General features: G+C 42.8%; 1 protein-coding gene across 1 annotated transcript in view; it reads left to right on the forward strand.

Moving 5' to 3' along the window:
* LOC138510494 (zinc finger protein 34-like) overlaps positions 1–16,491 on the forward strand; it is a 167,667-nt gene extending 151,176 nt beyond the window's left edge. Inside the window, exon 7 of the mRNA XM_069626186.1 lies at positions 12,750–16,491. Within this exon, the coding sequence (XP_069482287.1) occupies positions 12,750–13,420 (671 nt within the window). The 3' untranslated portion in view covers positions 13,421–16,491. The remainder of the gene's footprint in view (positions 1–12,749) is intronic.
* Positions 16,492–25,372: the final 8,881 nt, after the last annotated feature.

The following is a 25,372-nucleotide window of genomic DNA, read 5'->3' on the forward strand; positions in this document are numbered from 1 at the left end:
GTAAGTGCAGTAACAGAAAGAGGTGAGAGGGGAAACAGGGCAAGTGTTGGTAGGGTATGAACAGGGAAGAAAATAAACAATAATGTTACTACTAGGTCGTAAGACAATTCGGAGCATGCAAGTGCAGTAACAGAAAAGAGGGGAGAGGGTGAGGGCAAGTGTAGGTTGGGAATGAACATGGAAGAAGACAAGCAATAACGTTCCTACTAGATTATAAGACACTTAGGACTGTGCAAGTGTAGAACAGAAAAGAGGGGAGAGGGGTAGGAGGAGAAGTGCAGGACGGGAGAAAAGGGTTACGATTAGGAGGGAGGTAGCACAAGGCAACATTAAGTGCAAGTGAACCGGTTCACTTGAATGTTTAGGGAGAGGGTGCACAAGTGAGTGCTTGAGGAGAAGTGGGAAGGAGCCAGTCGCCAGGAGTGATCACAGAATCCACCAAGGCTGGAGCAAGGGAGGCAATGTTGTCCATGAAGTTCTGGAAGAGCAGGTCCACACCTCTTAGGATTAGACTCTCACAGAGCCGAGCCGTCCAGAGACCTCACCAGGTGATATGGGAGAGAAAGAGGAGAGTTGGAGGGAAAGGGAGAGAGGTGGGCCAAGGGAGACCTGAAAGCGGATGATGGAGAAGCACAAAGCCAACTTCAACACAAAAGCAATGCGACCGTCTAGATTCAAGTGTCCAGGATGAAGGGAAAAGCCTATGTTTCAACATATACAGCAGAAAAGCAAAACACCTATATGCAAGTTTCCTGGAAAGAGCCTAAGTGCATGCTATGGACAACATACAATTGGGGAGACATGCAGCAGACTAAAGCATTTTGGTAAAAGGAGTAATAAGGAAGGTGGGACAGTTTAATAGGGAACAGAAATGGCTGTTCCTCCTGCCTGCATCTTTCTTACCTTGTCATTGGCTGCCCTGCATGCTCCACTGGCGAACTCAGGCAAGCACAGTCTGAACCTGATGCTGTAGGAGCTGCCCTTTGCCTCAAGGCCCTTTACTGGAGGGGGCTGCATGGGCAGTGGGGCTGTCCTGGGAGGACAGATGGAAATAGGGCTCCAGGCCCAATCAGAGGCTCGACGGGGGTGCAGGAGATGGGGGGAAGGCAGACCAGGATGCTGGTGGGGGTTGGAGCAGGGAGAGCACAGCAACAAGAATGCCAAGAAAACAATTTAAAAAGCGAGTCACAGGCCGCAGATTAAGTCCTCACCTTCAGGCATGATGGTAAAAATGTATATCTTATTAAAGTGATAGTGTAACCATATTTTTCTTAGTGTACTGCGGAACAATACTATGTGATGCCACTTCCTGTTTTGTCAAGGGGTGAAAAGTTGTGTGCCATCACTTCCTGTGTTGTCAATTGGGGCAGGGTCAAATGGCATCACTTCCTGGTATTTTGGTGAAATGACGCCCCTGGCTTGGGTTGCTTTGCTGGGGGCCAGTGATCAAGCTCTTGTGCGATCGTTGAACCTCAGGATTAGAAAGCTTCACTTTCCTCCTTACTAGAATTGTGTGCCTGGCTCAGTTGGTCCTCCCAAGCCTTAAGTTGATGACCAAACTCTTCTCTCCCCACCACACCATCCACCACTGAAAGATTTGATGTACTATCGCACATCTGGGGACCTTTTCTCTCTCCTGTTTACATCATTCCTTCACCTTAGTTTTCGTTCTGCTCCGTTTTTCTTAGCTCTCTCTTTGCAGCCTCTTACTTATTTCCTTCCTCTTACTTACTTCCTCTCTCCTTTTCCACAACTCGTTCCTTAATCTCAGCTTGCCACATCACTACTTCCTTCCTTCTTGCCTTTCCTCCTTTCATCTCTGCTCCTCCACCCTTTCTATTTTTCTCTCCAGTCAACCCTTTAACTCTGTTTCTCCTTCCACCTGTAACCACCCTTCTCTGCTCTCATTTCTCCTCTTTTTGCCACCTTTCCCCATCACCACCTTCAAAGCTTCTTTTCTCACTCGCCCAAAACACCTTGCTCCAGATGACTTCCTCGCACTCCTAACTCCAACATGGTTTGCAGTTGCTGTATGCTTTTATTTCCCCTCTGTACGTGCCAGATATGATTTAAAGCATTAGGGGCTTTGAGGTTTGATAAGCGCCAAATGTGCCCCTGGATTGGGCATAAGGCTTGAAGATTACAGGTTTGCCAGCTTTGCGCAATGGGCGGGAAGTCTGCACAGTGGCTGGGGAGCCTACTAATAGTATCTTTGTCTTATCGTTATTGAGGCATAGGTGGTTTGTGGCCAGCCAGGCTTGTATGGTGGAATAGATTCTATTGATGGTGAGGGAATCTGCGTCGTAGATGCCTGTGAGCGGGATGAATATTTGAGTGTCATCAGCATAATTGGTGTAAGTTATGCCGGCGAAGTCCAGGAGGTCGAAGAGGGGTTTCGTAAATATGTTGTAGAGGGAGGGTGAGGAGCATGAGCCTTTGGGGAACTCCACAGGGAATGGGGATGGGTGGGGCATGAGAGTGTCAGAGAAGACTCTCATGGATCTATCTTCTAGGAAGGATGCTACCCAGGCAGTGGCTTCATGTGAGAAGTTAGCAGATGCTATGAGATGGTTGCAGAGAGTTTTGTGGTTCACCAAGTCAAAGGCGGTTGCAGAGGTCCAGGAGTAGTAGTAGGAGGAGTGGCCAACCTTCATCAATGAAGGCATCAAGCAGTTTTTTTAGATCTAGCAGTGCTGTTTCTGTCCCATTATCTGGACGGAAGCTTAACTGACGCACACCCAGGATGTTTATGGATTATAGGAAGTTTTGTATTTGGTCATAGGCTGCTCTGTCCAGGATCTTTAGGAGGAATTGGGCTGTTGTGATTGGACGTAATTGGTAGGTGCTGTTGGGTCAAGTCATGGCTTTTTCAGTAGTGGACGAACCCATGATTCTTTGAGCCTTATAGGGACCTGGCTAGATGAGAAGGAAGCGTTGCTACATCAAGGGATGAATGGGACAAGGGATTCTGAGCACTCTTTGATAATGTTTGCAGGGCATATGTCCCCCATGCATTTGGATGGTTTGGGCTTTTTTAAGTATGTTAGCCATTTCTGTTTCAGTTACATTTCTGAAGCAGAATGGAGGTGTGCTGTGGTGAGTTATGGGGAAGTGTGGTGTAGGGGAGGAGATTAGGGCTTGTTTCTTTTCTATTTTCAGTTCGAGGATTGTGATTTTGGCTCGCGTAGCATTTTGGATGTCTATGCACCATGCCTTGTCTTTTGAGATGGTGCTTGGTGGGGGGCATGGTGTTTCTAGTTCTGAGTATTCTAAAGATTTCTTGGGAGTTGGAGCTGGTCTTTTGTTATTTTTGTGTTATAAGCTTTGGTTTTGGCAGGGATAATGGCTTGTTTGTATTCCTTGCCAATTGATTGCAAGGAGTTTTTTTCTATGGTGAAAATCTTGGAGTTCGAGGGTAAACCACTGGTTAATGTGGCTGATAGGTTTTGCCTTTCTAGGCATAAGTGGGTCTACTATGTTGATTGCAGTGATCATAATGTTTGAGTAGATGTTTGCTATGGTGTTGGGGTCAGTTGAGCTGAGGTTCTTGGGTAGGAGAGGCATGATAAGAGGCGAGATGGACTCTTTAGAGATCTTGTTTGTTTGTTTGTTTGTTTGTTTGTTTATTTATTTGTATAGCGCACCAAGCCCTGAGGCATCTGGGCGCTTAGCTTACATGTTATAGAGTTACATACACTTATCTTGCATTTACAAAGTTGCATACAAATAATTACGTTACATACAAAGGAAGGGATGGGTACACTGAGGTGATGGGGATGTGTATTTGGGTGTCATCAGCGTAATCAGTGTAGTTGACACCCAAATAGTAGAGATCATCAAACAGAGGCTTTGTGAACACATCGTGTAGTGTTGGGGACACGCATGAGCCTTCGGGGACTCCACAGGTGACAGGCATTGGTACTGAGGTAGCCAGAAGCGGTCTTATTTACATAGACACATATTTACAGATCGGGCTGAACAGAGCATGTTACCCGGAGCTGCTGCTTTCATGCTCGTGCAGCCACAGCTTTACATTCTTTCTGAACAAGTAGTATGAGGGTTCAGACCTGAGCGTTAAAGGGAGTGCATTCCAGCTTTTGGCTGCTAATACCGGGAAGCTGGTTCCACCTGCCCTTTGTAAGTTAAACCTGGGGATCTTCAGGCAGTGTGTCTATGCAGTTCTAGTTGGGCGGGTGGAAATGTTGCATGAGAGGCTGTTTGTCAGATACTTGGGTGCCCTGTTGGCGAGACACTTATGTGTGATTGATAATGTTTTGAGTGTGATTCTTTGCTTGATGCATAGCCATTTCATATTGTTTCTAATTTCTGAGATGTGATGTGATCTCGGGATGTTCATTGCTGATCTGATGGCATTGTTTTGAATGACTTGCAACTTGTTAATATTCCATTAGCTGGTACCAAGATATAGCTCATTGCAATAATCGAGTTTTGACAGGACTAGGGCTCTAGCTAAGGTGATGCAGTTAGGAGTGGAGATGAAAGGTCTGCAGGTATTAATTAATTTGCAGGTATAGGCCTAGGAGGAGGGGATGGCATTAGTTTGTCGTGATAGCGTGAGAACAGAGTCGATGTAAACACCTAGGGTTTTTACATCCTTGGATATTTTGATTATGTGCCCATCAATATTGAAGGATGAGAATTGATTGTCTAGTTTATTGAGGTTTGCTGGTGTATCCAGGAGGAGCAAGTCGCTAAGACAGTGTCCGTGCTTAGCCATCCAGGCTTGTATAATGAGATAGATGTCATTGAGTTTTTTGCTATCCGTGATATAGTCTCCAGTGATGGGGATGTGTATTTGGGTGTCATCAGCGTAATCAGTGTAGTTGACACCCAAATAGTAGAGATCATCAAACAGGCTTTGTGAACACATTGTGTAGTGTTGGGGACACGCATGAGCCTTGAGGGACACCACAGGTGACAGGCGTTGGTTCTACGGAGGCTGAAGGTGCAAAGACTCTCTTGGATCTGTTGTTTAGGAACGATTGGATTCCTGCGCTAGCTTTGCCACATAAGTGTGCCGCAGATGTTTGCAGAGGACTTTGTGGTTTACCAAGTCGAACACTGCTGACACGTCTAGTAGGAGGAGGAGAGCAAGTTTGTCTTTTAGTTATTGAATTTGGGTTTTGAGGTCGATTAGAGCCGTTTCAGTCCCATGTCTGGGTTCTTAACTCTGATTGTTTGAGACCCCGTAGATTGTTTGTTTCAAGGTGGTGTTGAATCTTTAGGTATGCTGCTCGATCCAATAGTTTCAGTAGGAACGGTACTGTGGTAATGGGTCTGTAGTTAGATGGGTTATTGGGGTCTAGAGTCTTTTTTATTAGTAGCGGAAGTATCCAGACATCCTTTAGGTTGTCAGGAACAATGCTAGATTTAATGATAAGGGATGTGATGGAAGGGGCGAGTTCTTTAGCTGCTTCTTTAATGATGGGAGCAGGGCAGATGTCTCCTTGACATTTTGAGGGGTTTTAATTTCGTGATGATGCCCTCCACTTCTTTAACAGAGAGGGGGGAGAAGTTGAATTGATTGTAAGACTTCGAATCTGGTGGCTAGGGAGTAGGCCTGGGGTATGCAGTGGTGATATTGAGTTTTTTAGATTCTATTTTACCTTGCAGCATTGAGATTTTGTCTTGTAGTGCTGTCTGAATATTGGAGCACCAAGAGATGTCTTTGGTACATGTGTCAGGTGGTGGGGCCGGTGATTCTGACTCTGAGAATATTGAAGAGTTCCTTGGTGCTAGACGTGGCTTTGGTGATGTGGTCGTTATAACTATTTTTTTTGGCCTGGAAAATAGCTTCTTTACAGTTGTGGGATACTAGTGCAAAGTTGTCCTTATTGGCTGTTGAAGGTAGAGTTTTCCAAAGGGCTTCTGCATTTCTCTTAAGTTTGCGAAGGGATTTGAGGTGCGGGGTAAACCATGTGTTAAGGTGCGCACGTGGTTTGGATTTGCGCATTTTAGGTGGTGCTAGGGTGTTAATGGCCTTTAGTAGTGTGCGATTGTAGAGGTCAACTATAGCCGTTGGGTCAGTGAGTGTCATTGCGGGATTAATAATTGGCTGAAGTAGAGGTAATAGTTTCTATACCATTATATTGCATTTGTTTCTGGTGCTCATGGGTGAGGCAATGTTCTGTTGGTTGGACTGGTTACCTTCCTTGATGATAAAGGAAATCAGGTAATGGTCAGACCAGGCACATGGTGAGTTGGACACGATACTTTACGTCGCATTTGAGGTCAGCCAACCAATCTAAGGTTCTACCTTTGTCGTGTGCTGGTTCAGTTTTACGGTGTAGGAATCCTAGTTCAGTGATTGTATTGACGAGGGACAATGCCTTGGAGTCTTTGGGATCCTGAAAGCCTAGGTTCAGATCCCCCATAAGGATAACCTGTGAGCTTGTCTTAATGTTGGACGATAAGAGGGGAGAAATGTCATCTTCGAACGTGGAGGTGGGGACAGGGGGTCTGTAAATAAGATGGATGGTAATTGTGTGGGATGGTGAAGTAGGTTACTTAATTGATAAAAGTTCTGCTCAGAGCATGGTTTGGTTGGCCTTGATCCTTAGGCCTAGTGAAGTTTTAGAGATGAAGGCAATGCCTCCACCTTGGGATGGTTGGTTTTTCTGTCCTATCGGATGCTGGAGTATTTGTCCGGGATAGCAAGAGAGAGTGACGGGCAGGTAAAGTTGGAGGTGATGGTTGTCTGGCAATTGAGATCCAATACCCAGTCAAGGGTTCTACCTTTAATGAAGGTTGGGGTTGAAATTCGATTCTTGAATCCCAGGTTAGTGAGAGTGTCAGCTACCGCTGATGAGGTGGGATCTGCAGGGTCATTTAGACCTAGGTTGAGGTCCCAAGTATTAAGGCCCTGGTGGTAGGTTTCAGGTGTTCACCTACTGTGAGGCTGAGCTCTTCCTCGAATGTGGCAGTCCGACCTGGAGGTCAATAGATTATGTAAATAGTTATGGAGTCAGTGGGGAGGTGGTGAGTTTGGCTGTGAGGAGATTGTGGTTCCCATCCCTAGAGTTATTGGATTGTCTGATGTTAAGAGAGTTTCTGTGGATGAGTGCTACACCTCCTTCTCGTGGGTCCATTCTATAATTCCTGAGTATGGTGTAGTCGGTGGGGAGTGCTAGTGATAGTGCAGAGCCTGATGATTTGTGGAGCCAAGTTTCCATTATGGGTAATAGGTCGAGGTCTTGTGTGATAATCAGGTCATGTATGTCTAGGGTGTGCGCTGGTAGCGTCCTTGCGTTGATGAGTGCACCCTTAAGGAGGGATGGGCTTGAGTGTAGGTGGGAGGGGGTGGGGGATTGTTCGGAGGATATTGGCTGGGTCTTTCTGGTGTGGTGATTGAGGGTGGGATAAGGGTTGGGTATGCAGGGTGCCTCCTGTGTGGCTGGGTTGTCATGTCCTGAGAGGGTGATGGGACACTTGGTGGGCTGGCTGGGTGTGCGACTCTCCCTGGAGCTCCATATAGACTGCTGGATTGGGAGTCTGGGCTTGTGCAGCGTGCTGTAACTGGAGTCAGGAGAGTACCGTGAGGGGAGTCTGTGGCTCAGGCAAAATCTTGTGCGTAAGTGGGCATATCTAAATTGGATAGTGGCAGGTTGGGTGTGTGGACTTGAGACTGGGAGTCTCAACCCTAGTCTTATGTTCTTCGTGATGAAGTGGGGTTGGCCAGTGGTGAGCAGGGGGATGTTGATTTGTGGGGCTAGCTGAGCAGCATAATGCTGTAGGTGGCTGCTGAGGCTTGTGTAGAGCCAACAGTGTCTTGTGTGCATGTATGGGCAATAGTTTAGTGCAGTGGCTCAATACAGGGGTAGTACGGGGAGTTAGCCTGGGGGGCTATCGCAAGTATGTTTTCCAACTCTGTAGGCAGTGCAAGCTAGGCGTATTCGTGTTGTGGGGGTCTGTGGCTGTCGACTGGCATGCATGGAGAGGGATCTCTACAGTTTTTTTGTTTTCTGAGAGCATTGTGGCTCCTGTCTGGCAGTGGAGACGCACAGGTTTGACTTGTAGAGTGTTGCAGTTGCAAGGTATGCAGCTCCATTTTGCTGCATAGACTAGCAGACTTTTGCTGTGGTGTCTGGTTGTGACTGATTGCAGGTAGGCCGAGCTGTGGTACAGATTGGGAACTTAGCTGTGTGTATCGAGTGGTGCCATGCTTGTTGATGTTAGCATTAGAGAGTATGATTTGGATCGGCTGGGTGGCAATAACGCTTGGGTAGTATAGCGGGTAGTGTTGAACTGTGTGAGCGGGCCAAGGTAGTGCAGCTGGTAGGAAGGGTGTGGAGCAGGGGGTATCACAGATTTGCATTATAGTGCAGGGTAACGTAACGTTGAGGACAGGATCCAACAGTATGAGCATATATTTATTCATTGTATTTATTTGCATTTGTCAAGCGCACTTGCAGCCCATAAGGCATCGAGGCACTGTTACAGAAGATGAACGGACTTTAGATTTACAGGCAGGTGCCCAGTGGTCTCATGGTTACACAGTAACAAGCACATATGTAGGAAATGACTGATACAAATTCATAGTGAGGGAGGAGGCAGTTTAGACAAAGAGTCTGGTTTTGATGGCCTTGCGAAAGGCCAGGTGTGACCCAATAAGTCTTAAGTGAGGTGGTAGTGCATTCCAGAGCGTGGCTGCTTGGTCATATACATGAAGCTTACCTTACTGGTGTGCTGGTTGGTCAGGTGAAGTCCAGGACTTCGTCCACATCGGTAAGCAGTGGAGAACTGCAGAGAGTCCTGTAGGCAGCCTTGTGTCTCTGCCTTTGGTCGATGTTGGCTGCGCCATCTGGCTTGGAAGGAGGGGCTCCATTTCAGTATCGGTTGGCCAATAAGCACCTTGGTTAGCTGCTGCTACAGTCTGTCCACCGATACACGCTTCTGTGTCGGCCATCTTTGGGAAGGTAGTCTCCATTTGCAAGTTATGTTCTCCACTGTTGCTATCAGGTTTCTGGGGGTCCGGAGTGGACATCTTGCGCAGCGGAGCTGCAGAGAGTTCTGTAGGCAGCCTTGTGTCTCTGCCTTTGGTCGATGCCAACTGCGCCATCCGGCTCATCTGTTGATAGCTTCAAAATACCACCTCTGGGTGAATGTAAATACACTAGCTAGGCTCCAACAAGAAGAGAGGCAAATCCAGAATAGGGTGGCCCATAGCCCATTAAATCACATTAATTGCACATAAGAGGGTGAATGCACAAGGTCAGTCAAGAAGCCGCCATTGATTTGAGAGGTCTGAAAGGCATTTGTCTCACCCTCTGAGGTGCTATAAAATGCTCCTGCCGATGGCCTCCACCTTAATAGTTGATGCCCCCTATGATGTATTGGTCTATCTTCGTTTTATGGAGCATTACATATTTGACTGCCTCATGTACTACTGATTCCAACTACATCCTTCCAGAAAACACATTACTTCCTTCATTATCCAGGACAGTTTTTTTAGTTTTACAGGATGCTGAAGGCACGCCCCTGTATGCTCACACCAGAAAAAATACAACCCACTAGGGAGGAAGGCCCAAGATGCACTTGCAAAGGTAACACATGTTTATTTCCACAAAACAGAAAAAACACCAGCAAAGAACTGCATGAGAACGCTCTGAGCTCTGGAAACATGTACAGCACTTTATAACTACAGACAGCATCACTCAGGACGTCATTCTATACTATACAATTCTACCATCCCAATTGGATGGGAACTACACATATAGGGTCTGCTCCATATGGGATGCCGGGCTATTGGTCCATCTTCAGCTGTTGATCTCCGTCCACTTGGGTGCTCTTGTGCTCGTCATCCGTTGTGAGGTTGAACAATGAATTGGCTACTCTATTATGCAATGTGGCCTTATCATTGTTACAAACACCTGGCAGACATATCGATGGGCTGTAGAAGAGCTGAGGTCACATTAACTCACATGCTTCACTCATTCCCAGGCACCTAGGCATCTCCCATGTTCGTCCACCTTCGTTTTGGGTTATAATTTAGTTGCTACTCTGCACTTCGCTGCACAAATGACTTGACCCATTTCTGAAGGTGCGATAGCCTTGCATTTTGATCTTAGTGATCGTTCGAGGGATGTAAAAGGTTTATGGTCGGTGGTCTGTATTTGGGTGATGCTATGGCACGCCAAGCAAGAACTATGTGACGATCTATCCCAATTTTCGATCACTAAAATGAGCCACCGCCTCTAGTAATATAGACTGTACGCCCCACTCTAGATGCACGGTAGGCTCCACAAAATGGTCCACCTTCTCCATGGTCTCAGAAGAAGCAGTTTCAGCTGCTATTCAATAGATTAAATCATGCTCCCCATCGGATGCCATTCCGGTAGCTATTATGAAAAAGATTGCTCCTGATCTTTGGAGGCAGTCACTGCAGCTGTGAACGATTCATGTCAGTCCGGGTTTGTCCTGCCCGAGCTAAAGCCTGCAAGGGTTGTCCTGCTTTTAAAGAAAGCATCACTTGACCCTACTGTCTTGGCTAATTTCCTCCCTATCTCCCTTCTTCCTTTTCTGACTAAACTGCTTGAATCTTTGGTTTCACGCCTACTCTCATAATTTCTTGAAACGTCTCACCTCCTCGACCCTGCGCAGGCTGGCTTCAGGCCTGGCAGAAGCACAGAGAGTGTTCTGGTCTGTGTCCAGGACGATATGGCCAGTCTGGTGGGCTCAGGTGGGGTGGGTGTCCTGATTTTGCTAGATCTGTCAGTGGCATTCGACACTGTCGACCTCCCCATCCTGTTGTCCCGTCTTGCCCAGAGAGGTATATCTGGCCAGGTACTAACCTGGTTCACCTCGTTCCTGGCTAATCGTACGCACACTCTCTCTATGCCACCTTTTCAATCTGCCCCTTGCAATCTTAGCTGTGGAGTCCCGCAGGGTTCGTCCTGGTCTCTGATTCTATTTAACATCTATATCTGGGCCTAGTGTGTCTCATCCGCTCCTACGGCGTCAGGTGTTATTCCTAGGCCAACGACACTCAGATCCTGATCCGTTTAGATCTTGATCAGGCTGAGATGTCGTTGTGCCTGCGAAGATGCCTGGCTGTCGTGGGGGAGTGGATGAACCACAACTGGCTCAAACTGAACAGAGAGAAGACGGAGGTTCTGGTGGTGGGGTGTCCCGCTGATCCTTCACTTTGGGTTTCTTCTTTCTGGCCCTCTTCTCTTGGTTCCCTTCCCTTCCTGGTGAGTAAGGTGAAAAATGTAGGTGTAATTCTTTCGGCTTCTCTGTCTATGGCCAACTAAGTTGCAGCCGTTTGCGAAGCGGGACACTTTCAGCTGAGAGTTCTGAAGAAGGTGCTCCCTATGATTCATGTGCCCCTTTCGGCTGCCGGTGGTAGCAGCTTTGGTACTATCCCGGTTGGATTATTGCAATTCATTGTATTTGGCACAGCCAAAGGGTCTCATACAACGACTGAAATGCCTACAAAATCTGGCAGCTTGGGTGGCAACTGGCACCCCTTATGGAGCTCATATATCTCCGGTCTCACGATCCTTGCACTGGGTACCTGTTAGCCAGCGCATCAGGTTCAAGGCTGTATGTATAGTTCACCGGGCCCTACACAATCAGGGTGCAGAATTCCTTCGTGCTAAATTTGCTCGCTACCACCCAAATCGCCAGCTGCGTCCCGCATCTGCTGATCTGCTTACATTGCCCCTGTATCGACACATGAGGATTGGAGGCCGGGCGTTCTCCATAGTGGCTTCCAATTTATGGAATGAGCTGCCGCCATCAATAAAGAAACTTTCCAATCATCTGGCTTTCAGAAAAACTAAAAACACTTCTCTTTTAGGAGATCTTGCTTCTTCTGGCTCTCTGGTTGTGGATGTTGCCCGACTCTGCAGCGCCACGATACTTTAGGGTGGCCGTGCTCTTAAGAAATGTCCATAACATAACATGAAGGGGTCTCAGGATGAAAGCATTGCAAATCTGCGTTTCTCATGTTGGGATCATTGAAGGCAGGATGCTTTGCTATCTGTCCCACAGGATGGTACTGCCAAGAGGCGCGCTGCTTCAGTCTCATGACCTTGCAGGGCGCATTCTTACCTGTGTGTGAGAGCCTGTAATTCTTTGGAACAATGGAGTTCATGGGCTGTGTGGGACCTGGCCGGGGTGGGGGTGTTGTTCGTGCTCATGCAAGGGACTTGATATCCAGGCACCTAATACTGTTTGCCCCGCTTGGGCCTACGTTCTAGGATGGCTGCCATTTGTCTAACATGGCGTTCATATTTGCGTTTCTTCTATAGCTAATACATGCATTACATTGATCGTTCACCCCCCCTAGTTTGCACCCTTCTCCCCAAACGTCTTTGCCTTATTCGGTATCGTTTAGGGGGTGGGCGGGTGGGAAGACCCTGTCTTTTCCCCAACAAAACCTCTTGGGGTACATTGTGCAACCGTGTTTTTTAAATAATGTTTAAATTGTGCTCAAAGTTCATTTGTGAAAGATGCCTGATTAATTAAAGTTAATAATAGTTAATGACTGCCTTCTGGGCATTCTAATTGGGTGAGAAGAAGTCAATAATGACCTCCATGTGCCAATGTTTATTCAACTTTACCAACAGCTTAAAAGTGTCCTCTTAAAATAAATTGATAAAACATGGCTTGAGATTCTTTTAAACACCTTCTATATAAAGAATACAACTTTTTAATATAAATCTTTTTACCTGTCTTCTTTGAAAAATACACGTTTTAACTTGACTTGCATGTTGATCCAACAGGTTTTAGAAGCATGAACCGAAAGGGTAAAGGAGGAAACACTTTAAAGCATGCTGGAAAAGCAACACAAACTTCAGCAGGAAAAGCAAAAATGAAGCTGCCTCATGATTATGGTGCACACTCGGAAGCCCCACAACGGCCAGAAATTGTTCAAGGACTAAAAATAAGGGAGTCTACACACGTTGAAAGTGGTGTCAGGGATACAGGAAATCTCAGTTTTCCTCTTGCAAATCCCAACCCACACGCATCCAATGCATATAATCACTGGGACAGTGGTGTCGCACATGAAAACCTTATTGGAAGTCAGTCAAACATACAGAAAGCTGTCAATCTATATTCTTGTAATGAATGCAAGAAAACCTTTAGTAAAAAGGAATATCTTATACGACACAAGCGAAAACATATGGGAGCGAGGCCTTATCAATGTACTGAATGTGGGAAAAGCTTTGGAAAAAAGGACAATCTTTTTGTACACAAGAGAACACACACAGGGGAAAGACCATATCATTGTACTATGTGTGACAGAAGATTCAGTCAAAAAGGAGTTCTTAATAGACACCAGATCACGCACATGGTAGAGAGACCTTACCAATGTGCAATATGTGAGAAAAGTTTCTGTCAAAAGGGAGGCCTCATTAGACACCAAATCACACACAAAACAATGATTTTTTGATTGTGTGGGATAGCCCAGTGTCAAGTAATAAACTGGCTCTTGGTAGGGAATGGAACCTAGTAGTAAATGAAGATATGGCTGTGGCAATAAAAGTAGTGGTTCCCAGTGGCTAGTCAGTCGGAAAGGATGGACAGACGAATATAGCATATTAGATGTATTTGTCCAAAAGGCGGAACAAATACACAGAAACAATTCTAATTCTCTGTGGGCCAATAGAGATGTTCATGAAAAACATCCCAGCGCGCCATAATATGCTGCCCTTAACGCCACATCAAACAGGGTCTAGAATATAAGCCATCATTAAGACAGGGAATAAAGTAACTGCTTGCTGTTATTTTCCGAAGAAATCAATTTATACCATTATCCTCAAGTGTCTAAACTCCAGAAAGGTATTTGCGCTCTTGTGATAGAATGCTGGTTTTGGAAACATCAACCCTGTAAAAGTGTGAAGACCTAATAATGTGTTCAATGTAAAAGTGGTTGAGGGAGAATTGAACTTTTATTGCACACTGAAAGATCCAACATGGAATGGACTTGTAGAATGATGTGGCACTTGATCTGGTTTCACTGTTTTTCCCTAGGATTGCACACGTTCAACCCTAGTCCTTGTATTTGTTTTTGTTTTGTATACTCCACTCCAACGAGGAAGAGGAAAATGTGCTTTACCCCCTGGTTGTGGGTGACTTGAAGTAACAGAGGTGGTCAGGTAATAGCGAATTTGACCCACTTCCCAATTATTTCATTATGGCATTCATCACAGATGCAGTGTTTATCATGAAAATATAAATATAGTGTGCATTGTAATCATCTACTTGTGTCTGGCTAGTACAAGAAAAGGTTTTGGAATGGGTGTATGGATGCATGCTTCTTGTTTCAACTCCAGATTCAAGCTGCTTCAGAACGCGCTAGATGAAGAGAAGAAAGGAGGTGGGGGATAGGCAAGAGGGAATATATAAGGGAAGAAAGTAGAGGTGATGAGGTTGGACAAAAAAGCAGGAAATGAAAAGATAAAGAAATGGGCTTTGAGTGCACATTAGACCTTGACTATCACAGTAAAAAGGGGTCTAAAAGAGGGAGGTCCTAGGCACACAATTCTCTCACACTTTTTCCCAAAAGGCTCAGCAGAGCGATACTTCCTGCCCTCTCCCTGATGGTTACTTTTACCTGGGAGGCCAGAGCTATAGTGTATATGAAATGGAGGACTACCAAGTTCTCTCCTGGGAGGGAAAGAACATTGGAGTTTGTGGGAGGTTGTCCTCCCTGAGGTGCTACGGGACATGCTTTGGCACTCTCTTTAGCATAGATTCCAGATCAGAAGAACAGACCCTAGGCTGCTTGTGACTATATTTTTATATTTTATAAGCTTCATAAACTGGAGGCTATGGTTGCATTTGTGATGGTATACAAAACAAGAATGCACAATACAATTCCAAATATTGTGACTTTGCCTAAATAAGTCAAGATCTCAATTCTTCAATTGATTTATAGAAATAGTCTTCAGAAACATCCTGTTAAACTAGGTTCTAACTCAGCAAATGTGCTAAATTAATGCTATGCTATTAAGGATGAAAATTAGGAAAGCTTAAGTTTACCTTTTGGTAGACGAAGTCATGAAATGGTATACCTAGAAATGTGGAAGTCGGTTCATTTTCTTCAAAACTCAAAATACTTCCATGATTTAAGGTTGGGAGTAGAGGACTTCCATTTTTATGGTCATGGGAGACATAGTTGGTTAAGAAGACATGGAGAATTCCACCTCCCTTATTTTGTTTAAGTCTGAGAATAACACATAGCACAAAGTAGCAATTTCTCTAGTAAATGTTAACGTCTGGTTACAGAGACTGGAGAGAGAGGCTCTGGGAACCGTTAACGGATAATACAATACCACCCAGCATGTTGAGAGATACTGCTGTGGCTGGACTACTGGAAGTTCCATTTTAAACACAGTACAATCTGCGGAAAACTCTGTCTTTGTGTTACCTTTTTTATGGATGATGTTGGGCTTTTCTGGACTTAACACAACAACAGTCATTACTAAAGCACTAGGAGCAAATTGTTTTTTATCTGATTCTGATTTATAAAATACAGATTGGGTAGTTTTGAACTGTGAATAATTGCCTTGTTCTGTCAAAATCGCTTTATTTATTGTTTTTTGAAAAAAAATATGTTCTGTGAAACTATTTTGCAAAGGTGTGGGAGTTTGCCAGAAAGGACAAAATGACATTTGTTTATAATTTGAGTATTCTGTTTTTGCTTTAAAATATATATATGTGTCTAGCGCTATACCTGATAACACCATTGTGAAGAGCAGAGCCTTCTAATCTACAACGGGATATCAAAAAAATGTAATTCTGTTAATTTAATAAGATCAGAGAAAGTGTATGATGCTGGATTTCCATATGAAAAACGAACGGTTACAGATTGCTTTTATAGGGGGAAAACATTTTTGGCAAATTCACATCACTGAAACGTGTTGGAGGTTATTACTGTAATCCAAATAGTTTCTAATCTATTAAAGTTTCTCCACTTGACCTGGTTTAAGTGGTGTATGTAAGAGGCTCTTCATTTGTTTTGAGGGCAATTATGTATTTTCAATGTATCTTCTTTTACATTTCACGCATTTAAAACTCTGTACCAAACTTTGGACGGCTCTTATTGTTGATGTATGGATGGGTATGGGTATGTGTATGCAATACATATGTCATTTTTTCATGCTTCATACTGTTCCAGGTTTTAGCTTACTTCTTGTCATACTTTCAATATGTTCTGGAATTATTCAGGTTAAGAAGGTAAAATTATATTTCCTAGGCAACAGGAACTAAGTACCACTATCTGTCGTTACTACATTTCCTAAAATGCAGCAGAATTAAGAGAAATCCCCTTGAGATGGTATGCAGGCGGAGAGGAACTCCACTGGAAATAAAATATATTTTTTCAAATGTGTAAATGTTTACTGTAAAACTGGACAAATAATGTTTAAAGTTGTGTTAGTGTTATACTTTTGTTTTGTATAATGTAGACTATTGCACATCTTTGCAAAAATAAATAAAATATTTAAATTTAATTACAAATGATTTCAAGTCCTTCGTGTTTATTTATTTTGTCATACCTACATATAATTCACTATAAGAAGGGAGTGGGTGGGAGCGTTTGAGTAATCATGAAAATATTTCACAAATGGAAAAGAACACATGTCAAAGTACAAAACGCATGAGTGAGAAGACAACCGAATAAAGAGAGGCATGTTAGGAATTCTATGTTTGAGCATATATAGCAATATCGTGTGATGTCTATGGAATTATTATTTTATAGCGTTGATGTTTGGTGCTATGCTTTTATAACAATTGTGGAAATAAAGCTAAATGATGATGATGGTTAGTAATTCACGTAACAACAGAAAAGGTGTTTGTAAGAAATCTGTACACTCCACATCCAGACTTGGAACCCTTTTTGTGTGGGGTTGCTACCTCTGTACAAAAGGTGTAGCACTTAAAGGTACTCAAAAATAATGTGGATGCTGCAGCCCCTTGCTATGTTTAACTTTTTCGTGTGTTATGTTTTTGACACTAAAATACATTTGTGTTGCATTCCTGTAGAAAAATTGCCAACTACTAGCACAGCTACTCATTCATAAACTTTAAGCACCCATCCTACTAAATGCATTATACTCAAACTAGGTACTCAAATATCGGTCTCCTACCCTTATTATTGCAATCTGTTGAGTGTGTGTCACCACATTTTCGTCCAAAAACCTTTCCTTGAGTGGTTTATAGCCAAATCGGGGCACTGCTGGCATTTCACGTGCTGAATGTTTCTCATTTGCAACGCTGGTTTTTTCTTTAATGTTGTTACCTTTTGCCACTAGATTGAGGCTCCAAGACATGGACGCAGTGTTGCTTGCAGTTTTCAGCTGCCTTCTTGCCCTAGCTTGTTCCACAAGCTTTAACCTTTTTACAGTGTGTTCGCTTTGCCACCTCCTGCTCTCCCTCCCATGTAGCCTATTTGGCTGAGCCTGCTGTGGTTCTTCCTCTTGACTTCTGCTCCTCTTTCCTGCTCCTCATTAAGCTGCAACGCCAACCTGGAATGCTGTCCTAGCACCCACACTACTGGCTTTCTTTCTGTCTCATTTTATATGTACTACCTCTTCCCCAGGTGCCTTTATTAGTTTCGGATTTAGGCGTATGTTGTTCGGTGTTTCGTTTAAGTTCATTCTGCTGAGGCCCAAAATCTTAAGAAGCCTGTGACATGGCCACTGATTGCTGGCCTGCTGTTGGCAGACGCGATTACAGAGACCACCAAGGACCACAAGAGTAGGGGGATCTTGTAGTCTCCCATAAATAGGAGAAGCTACAGCCATCTTGAATCCAGGATTTATTTTTTATTCGTATGTAACAGTTAAAAATAAACTTTTCACATATATATATATATATATATATATATATATATATTATACACGGCCACGGTAGTGGCCGTGTAGTTATGGTTAAGTTGCTGTTTCCATAGGAAGTGCACTTTTTGCTTTTTGGGCGGCTTATAACTCAGCTCCCCCTGGACGAATCCTCACCAAACTTTGCAAAAATAGTATATTGGCCACTCTGAATTTTTTTCCAAAGTTCGTTGATGTTTGGTCCGGGGGGCAGGGGGGGAGTTATAGGGGGGTTCCAAAATGTCTTTTTTCCCATAGACTGAATGGGGGAAAAACTTTGCGCATGGCTACAGGTCAAACCGCTGGACGGATTCTCACGAAACTTGCGGCAGGTATAGGGGCTTGGTCCAGAAAGTGTGCTTTTGTAAATTTGGTGACAATCCGTGTAGTATTTTTCTTTAAAACGGCCAAAAAGTATGCCTAAAAAAATTATTGATATCTATGTCCGCTCCGCGGTCACACTTCCCTGTTCGCTCCGCGGACAAGATAACGATTGGCTAATGGGCTCGCGTCATGACCGCGGACACGCAATGTCTCTGCCGATTGGCTGCTGCGAGACGTGTTCTGCGTCAGATTGTTTGGCTGCGCCCGACATCTTGGATCCGCCGATAGCGGAGCAACAACCAGCGTACACATGCTATATTTATAAAACTTTTGCTGTGTCACAGAGCGTTGGGACAGGTTCAGACAGTAAGACATGGGTGATCAATGCATTAGTTCTGGGGGTCGGTCTTCACAATGTATTTTCTATGGCCACCTTGTACGCACAGAAAATGAGGGGTGTAATTACGGGAGCATTTCAGTCCATGCAGTGCACAGTCAACTTTTACTGTTGTAAGGAGACGCGTAGTGGTAGTGAACATTGAAATTGACAACATGCTATAATTGCAATATTTTTTCCTATGGGTATTATTATATTCATTAGTACGCCGCCATGGGTGTGACATGCTACAGTGGTTGTGGCCAGGGCCTAGAGTCTTGCATGCATGGCAGTCAGCCGAAGGCCTTACTTGCAAGACTGTAGGCCCTGGCCACAACCACCGCAGCATGTCACACCCATGGATACACCCGTAGTATTGTGTATCGATTGCTAAGTTGTGGGGAGTGTGTGCAGTCTTGGGTGCATGGCCAAAGGCCATGCACCCAACAACAAAGTTGTAAGTACTGGACGTGCAAGGACCTGCACACCCATCCCATGTAATATCTATGGACATACAGCTAGGAGTGAAGCCTCTGGCTACAACATATCACAGCTATTGGTGCACTTGAACTATGCAATATCATTAAGATGGTTGTGGGGAGGGCGTAGCATTTTGGGAGCATGGCCAAAGGCCATGCTCCCAAAACCAACTTTGTATATAGTGAAATGAGAAGGCACAATGGTTCCAATATGCTGTGGTGTTTCTGGCCAGGACCCAGAGTCTTGACTGCATGCCCAAAGGCCATGCACCCAAGACTGAAGTCATAAGTAGTGCGGTTATAAGTGAATATGGGAGTGGTGTAATGCGTTAGTTGTGTGCATGCCCGAAATTCTTGGTGGCATGGCTGCAGACGATGGTCCCAACAGTAAATTTATAAGTAGCTAATTTACAAGGAACATGGTTTGGATATGCAGCAATGGTTGTGGCTAGGAAGTATACTCTTTGTACTTTGGTCGTAAGGCGTAGGTCGTAGGTTAGACACTGAAGATGCAAGGGCCAGACTCCAGCCACTGCAGCATACTACTACCATAGATTAGACGTGTACATTCGCATGTGTAGAAAATGACTGCCAATATACTTACTCCTTACTTTGTTCAGAATCCACTTATATTTTTTAAATGCTTTTCGTACTTGGCGGAAGTATCCCTTTTTTAATTTCTGTGATAAAAGAAAAAGGTATGCTAGTCTTTGCATTTTATGGAAACTTACTACATTGCATAATAGACAGTTTACCTTTTTTTTTACCCTCATATTTAGTTTACAAACCAGTGTACTGTGCATTGTGCTCAGTTTCTGTGTTTGCTTTTCTAATCCCTGGGTCTGGGAAAAAAAATCCTTGTCGGATTAAAAAAAACCTTCTTTTCCTATGGTACTAACTACTTCCTCGTTTCCTTTGAGTGTTTCCTTCATCGTTCTGATTAATGTTATGTTTGTTGCCATCCTGATTTTTAACAACAGCTACATACCTGTAGGCGTATTGTAAGTGTGCATTTGTTCCTACAGATCTGTGATATTCATTTATTTGTGTCATTGTTATATACTGTTTCCTTCATCTTTCTGATTGATGTTATGTTTGTTGCCTTCCTTCCGATTTTTAACAACAGTTAGATACCTGTAGGTGTATTCTAACTGTGCATTTGTTCCTACGAATCTGTGATATCCATTTATTTATGTCATTGTTATATCCTCTTGGGCAGTTAGATACCTATTGGCGTATTCTGTTTGTCGTCTTTCGCATAATTTTTTGGCAATCTTGAAGTACAGATTATTTGTTAAATTTTGGCTTTAAGAACATTAAATACACATTTCTTTTTAATGTATGCAGTGTAGTGACCTGCATTGGTTGTAGTTCCTGCATGGTAGATTATACCTATTGTTGTAAAGGTTTTCTTTCCAAGTGACACTTGACCATGTGTGAATTCAGTCAGTTTGCAGTTGTTTTTGGTACCATCTGCATTATAACGTAGAAGCATAAGTATTGTGTAGGCACTATGTGATTGTATCAGTAAGGTGGAGCGATTGTCTGAATTGCAAATAGTACCTAATCTGCCATGGTTTGCATTCTGTACAAGTTGCTGAAATGGATTGCTTTCACAATTTGGTATGGAAACATACACAAATCGCTCATTTTGGGTTTCTTCTTGTATCACATTGCTACAGAGAGTGAATGTATGTTTCCACATGTATGAAATCTGGAAGATTTCATTTACAGGTATGCTTTTGTTTTCCAATACTAATAGTAAGTACATTAGAAATTCTTGTGGATCTTCTTGTGAGTTCAGAGTGAATCTCACCAATCCAGCACAGTCGTCCAATTCTTGCCGTATTCCATGAACACTGTATCTGTTGTCAGGATTGTTTGTTGCATTTCTATGAAGCACTAACATTTGCAAACACAATTGGTCTGTACTGTGCAAGTAAATACTGTTAACAATTGGTGGCAATTGAAATTGAATATTCATTGCTACATTTGCATACAACTTACCCCACTTTCATTTGCAAATTTGAATGGACCAGCTACTTCTGTATCTGAGTGCATTTTTCAGAATTTCTGTTCCTTCTTTGCCGACGGCCCTGGTTTACATTCCCTAATAGGTTCTTCTTTGTTTGTGGTAATTGCTGAAACTTTAGCTTCTTTTCTTTTCTTTGAGGAATTTGCTGTTGGATTCTGTTGCATTTCTGTTTCATTTAGTTTTCTTTTACCACGTTTTACTTTATCTGGAACAGGATATTGTTTCAGATGAGGGGTGTACAGTGAACACAGTCTATTGTATTCTAGAAGGCAAGGAATATCAGCTTTCACTTGGCTTGCATCAAAGTTCATTAGCAATAGACCGTCAAGTGTACATAAGCATGATAATGCTATGTAGCTCATGCCTTCCTTAAAGACTGTGTTTCCTATATCTATCAATGCTTTGTCTAGGGTAAGACCTTGGGATTTATGAATGGTAACTGCATATGCAAGAGTTAGAGAAAATTTCTCTCTACGTACATACATGTCTTTGAAGAGAAGGAATCGAGCAATTGAGCACCCTATCCTTTTCACTTCTGAAACTTTATCAAAGCGAATATTGACAAACTGGATGTTGCTGTCACGTGGGTATGATTGAAAGCCAACAGCTGTACCTAGTGCTCCATTAACTAGCCCTTGCTCGACGTCAAGGTTACGTTTAAGCATTACTCTACAATTTAAGGATAATTTTAATATTTTTTCCAACCCAGCTGTGTTGGAGATTGAATTTTCTAAACTATTTAGTCTTGTTGTGGCTTGTTCACACATGGGTACTGTCATACCATGTACGTCTAGTTTGACTGTGGTGCTAATTTCCATTATTGGTTGCATTTCTTTATTTAACATTGTTTAATTGAATTTGAAACAGCTTGCAAGAGTTGGCATTAAGGCCATACAATTGACATTTTTGTGCCCTATTTGTTCCATAACATCAGTTGCACATGCATTATCGCCATAAATTGCATGAATGTGCCAGTTTTTCAATACAACTTGTGCTTCTTGCGATAATACACCAACTCTAATACTTTTTAAGATGTTGGTATAAGTGAGATCTGCAGATTGCAGCATGTTCTCAGTTAATTCTCTGTATTGGAAATGTTGCCAAAGGTTGACATTACCTATGCTACCAACAGTTCTCCGGCAGAGTTTGTGGCCTAAGGTTTTAAAAATAGGTTCACCTTTCACTGGTGTTAATTGTAGAAGATCTCTGAAAACGATAATGTGTTTCCCTGCAAAGAGTTCTTCGTTGTTACTTTTAAGTACTTCTTGCAATCTGAGGTGAATCAGAGCCAACATTAGGTTGGAGACCATGCTCACTTCATCTATTAGTAGCATTTTCATTTGTTTTAATACTCCGCGTAATTCCATTGCAGCTTCTGCAGAAAGTTTGTAATTGTCTAATTTATTTTGATGCTCTACTGGAAGCAGTAGTAATCGGTGTAAAGTGACACCGCCTATGTTGTAGGCAGCTAAACCTGTGGTGGCCATTACAACAGCTGACAGTTTGTTGTTTGTCAATTGTTGAAGGAACTTGCTGATGATTTTGATTAACAATGTTTTCCCTGATCCAGCTTCACCACTCACGTACAGCAGTATAGGTTTGTAATTTTAGCAGGTACATTCTATATTGTCGTGTTGTATACCATGTATAATTTGTTTTGTTACGTCTTCAAAAATGGTGCACTGATCTTTGTTAAGTTTTGCTTGTTGTACATTTAAGTCTTCTGTATCTTCTTGATACTGATACATGGTGTTTTCTACTTCTGCCATAGCTACTTCAGTCTCATTTGCTATAAGTGGTTGTCCTGGTGGTTCTTGACTTCCTGTTACAGAAGGTTGACTACTTTCGGAAGAGTCCTTATCTAGTTGGGCCTGAAGTTCTTCTTTCTGTTGCTGCTCATTGTGCAACATTGTTTTGTACTGCGTAAAGTTCACATCGGTGATAGCGCTTTCATTTGCTTTGAAAGCATCTTCATAGCAGTCATAGTTTTCTAGTATGTCTTCCTCTTTTCTCCATGGTTTGAAAAGTTGTAATAGAGACATGTAATATAGTTCTTTCTGTTGAGGAGTTTTTAATGACAATTTACATGATTAATTAAGCTTTGTTTGGTAAGTTTCACTAAGCTCCCTTCAGAATCGGTCACTCTATATCTACGTTTGCTTTCATCGGGTTTCACATTATTTTTGTATGCAAAGTTTTAAGCTATGTGGTATAGACACATGCTTTCCAAAGTGCTACTCCTGTTCGGATAGCATGTGTCCAGTAAATTGTTTTTTTATAATGTCTTGGCTGTTGGGATCATTTCTGGCAATTGTTTCTATGTCCTCATATGATTTCAGCACTCTTTTTCTAGATTTTGCAGGACCAAGACTTAGCCATACTATGTTGTCTGATTTACCATACAAAGCAGTACCGGTTAAACGAGCTGCTGCTTCGTAGGCGCCACATTCTCTATGAGAGAGCATTTTTATGCCTAGGCTGTACAATTTCTTTGATAATGTTTTGTCTGATGCTAGGTCCTCCCATAGGTCTTGAAGCTCTGTTTTTTCTGCTTTTGTTAAGTAGGCTGTAACATATCATGCAAAAGCAGTTGAATTGTCTGCAATGTACTGCACATCTATGTTTGCATTCCATAAGAGGGCAATGATTGCATTGTAATCATTGATATATTTTGATTCTTCCCTAATTTTTATGTAATACGTCTTCTTAGGTGATTTACCTTTAACGCTATGTCAAACTGAATACATGAAGTTGTTTACTTGACCTGTTTCTGTAATTGGTCTAGGGAAACCAAAGCAGCATTTGGTGTAGTATTTACCTTTGTTTTTGTATTTGCGGCGACAATATTTGCCACATTTGTGTCTTTGAAATTGTAAAATCTGCCCATGCAGCTCACTATGCGTCTGTTGTGAAGGGATTTCACAAGTGATATATTTTTGGATAAACTGCAAAACAGTGCTATCACTGTCGTGACCAAATTTCGGTGCACCTTTGATCCATAACAGCATGTGAATATGTGGTGCTCCTCTCGCTTGTTATTCTTTTCTCCAAAAGAAGCGTTGCACTTCTACAAGGAGAGGAACAGTTTTATTGCAAATAAAGTGTAGCATGGCAATGAAACGATGATGGAAATATCTTGACACATTAACTGGATCTAGAGAGCAAAGTTCCCCAGGTGTTAATATATCTATGTTGTTTTTGTTGCTGTTTGCTATGCATAGGAACTCATGTAAATCTTCCCATGCATATTCTGCACAACTTAGCGTAACAAACCAAGTCGGTGGTCCAAGGTTTCTGATCATACAACGCATGTCTGCGTGCCGTCGGAACAAGTATTCCTTTGTACCACGCATGTTTGCAAACAAAATTGTTATACTTGATTGTAAAACCTCATCTTTTTCCTGTACTTTTTGTATTAACTGCATAGCTGACATATTTTGAAAGTGGGTTCCAGATTTCAAAATATGTGCAACTCCGTAACATAGTGTTGCTAATTCACTTTCATAGAGTAGGTGGAATATGTATTCCACATTTTGTCTAAATCTGGGATCTTGCGAATACATTCGTAAAGAGCGGTATTCTGATGCCCCAATCTGAGTGGGTCTATCATCGTTTCTTCCACCTTTTCCAGTAGGAAATAGCAGTGGAAAAGCACATGCTTCTATACTTTTTTTCCATATACTCATTGGTGACCCTTTGGTTTGTCGCATTTGGTAAGTTTCTAGTGCATCAGCTATGCTTTCATTGGAATGCAATAGATTAATTGTGTAATGGTCCAAAAGAGTGGATACTGTAGCAGGATCCAGAAGTTCGAATTGTCCAGTTTCTGATGGCTCTTGAATTATTTCAGTTGTTTCCTTTAAGCTTTCATCAATATTTATTTCCTTGTAATACTCGCTATTGTATTTTAGAAATTGCAATGCTTGTCTAACTTTATCTAAGTCCACCAGTTGTTGCCACATTTTTTTGTCCTTTGTTGGTACACCATTTACCAAGACTATTAAAGAATGCTCTATTGAACGTTGCACTCCTAGAGTGTGTACATTTTCCGTTAGATCTAATGGCAAATAAACTACTTTGCCACGAATGCCTTTCACCAATTCAGAGGAAGGTAATTTTGCTGTTTTTGGATGAAGGTGTATAATTGCTTGAAATGGGTGAACTGTTTGAATTATTATGCTCTCATACAAACTGAGTTGTTGCAGGATTTTTGGTAGTGGGAACAATTCCAAATTATTTGTAATAGCATGTGAAGGAGTGTGGTTGTTGTCTAATTTTGTAGTACAGTAACTGCAACATGTTAGGCGTTCAG

The sequence above is a fragment of the Ambystoma mexicanum genome, chromosome 6p, assembly GCF_040938575.1.
Source record: "Ambystoma mexicanum isolate Mex_15411 chromosome 6p, UKY_AmexF1_1, whole genome shotgun sequence".
NCBI lineage: Eukaryota > Metazoa > Chordata > Amphibia > Caudata > Ambystomatidae > Ambystoma > Ambystoma mexicanum.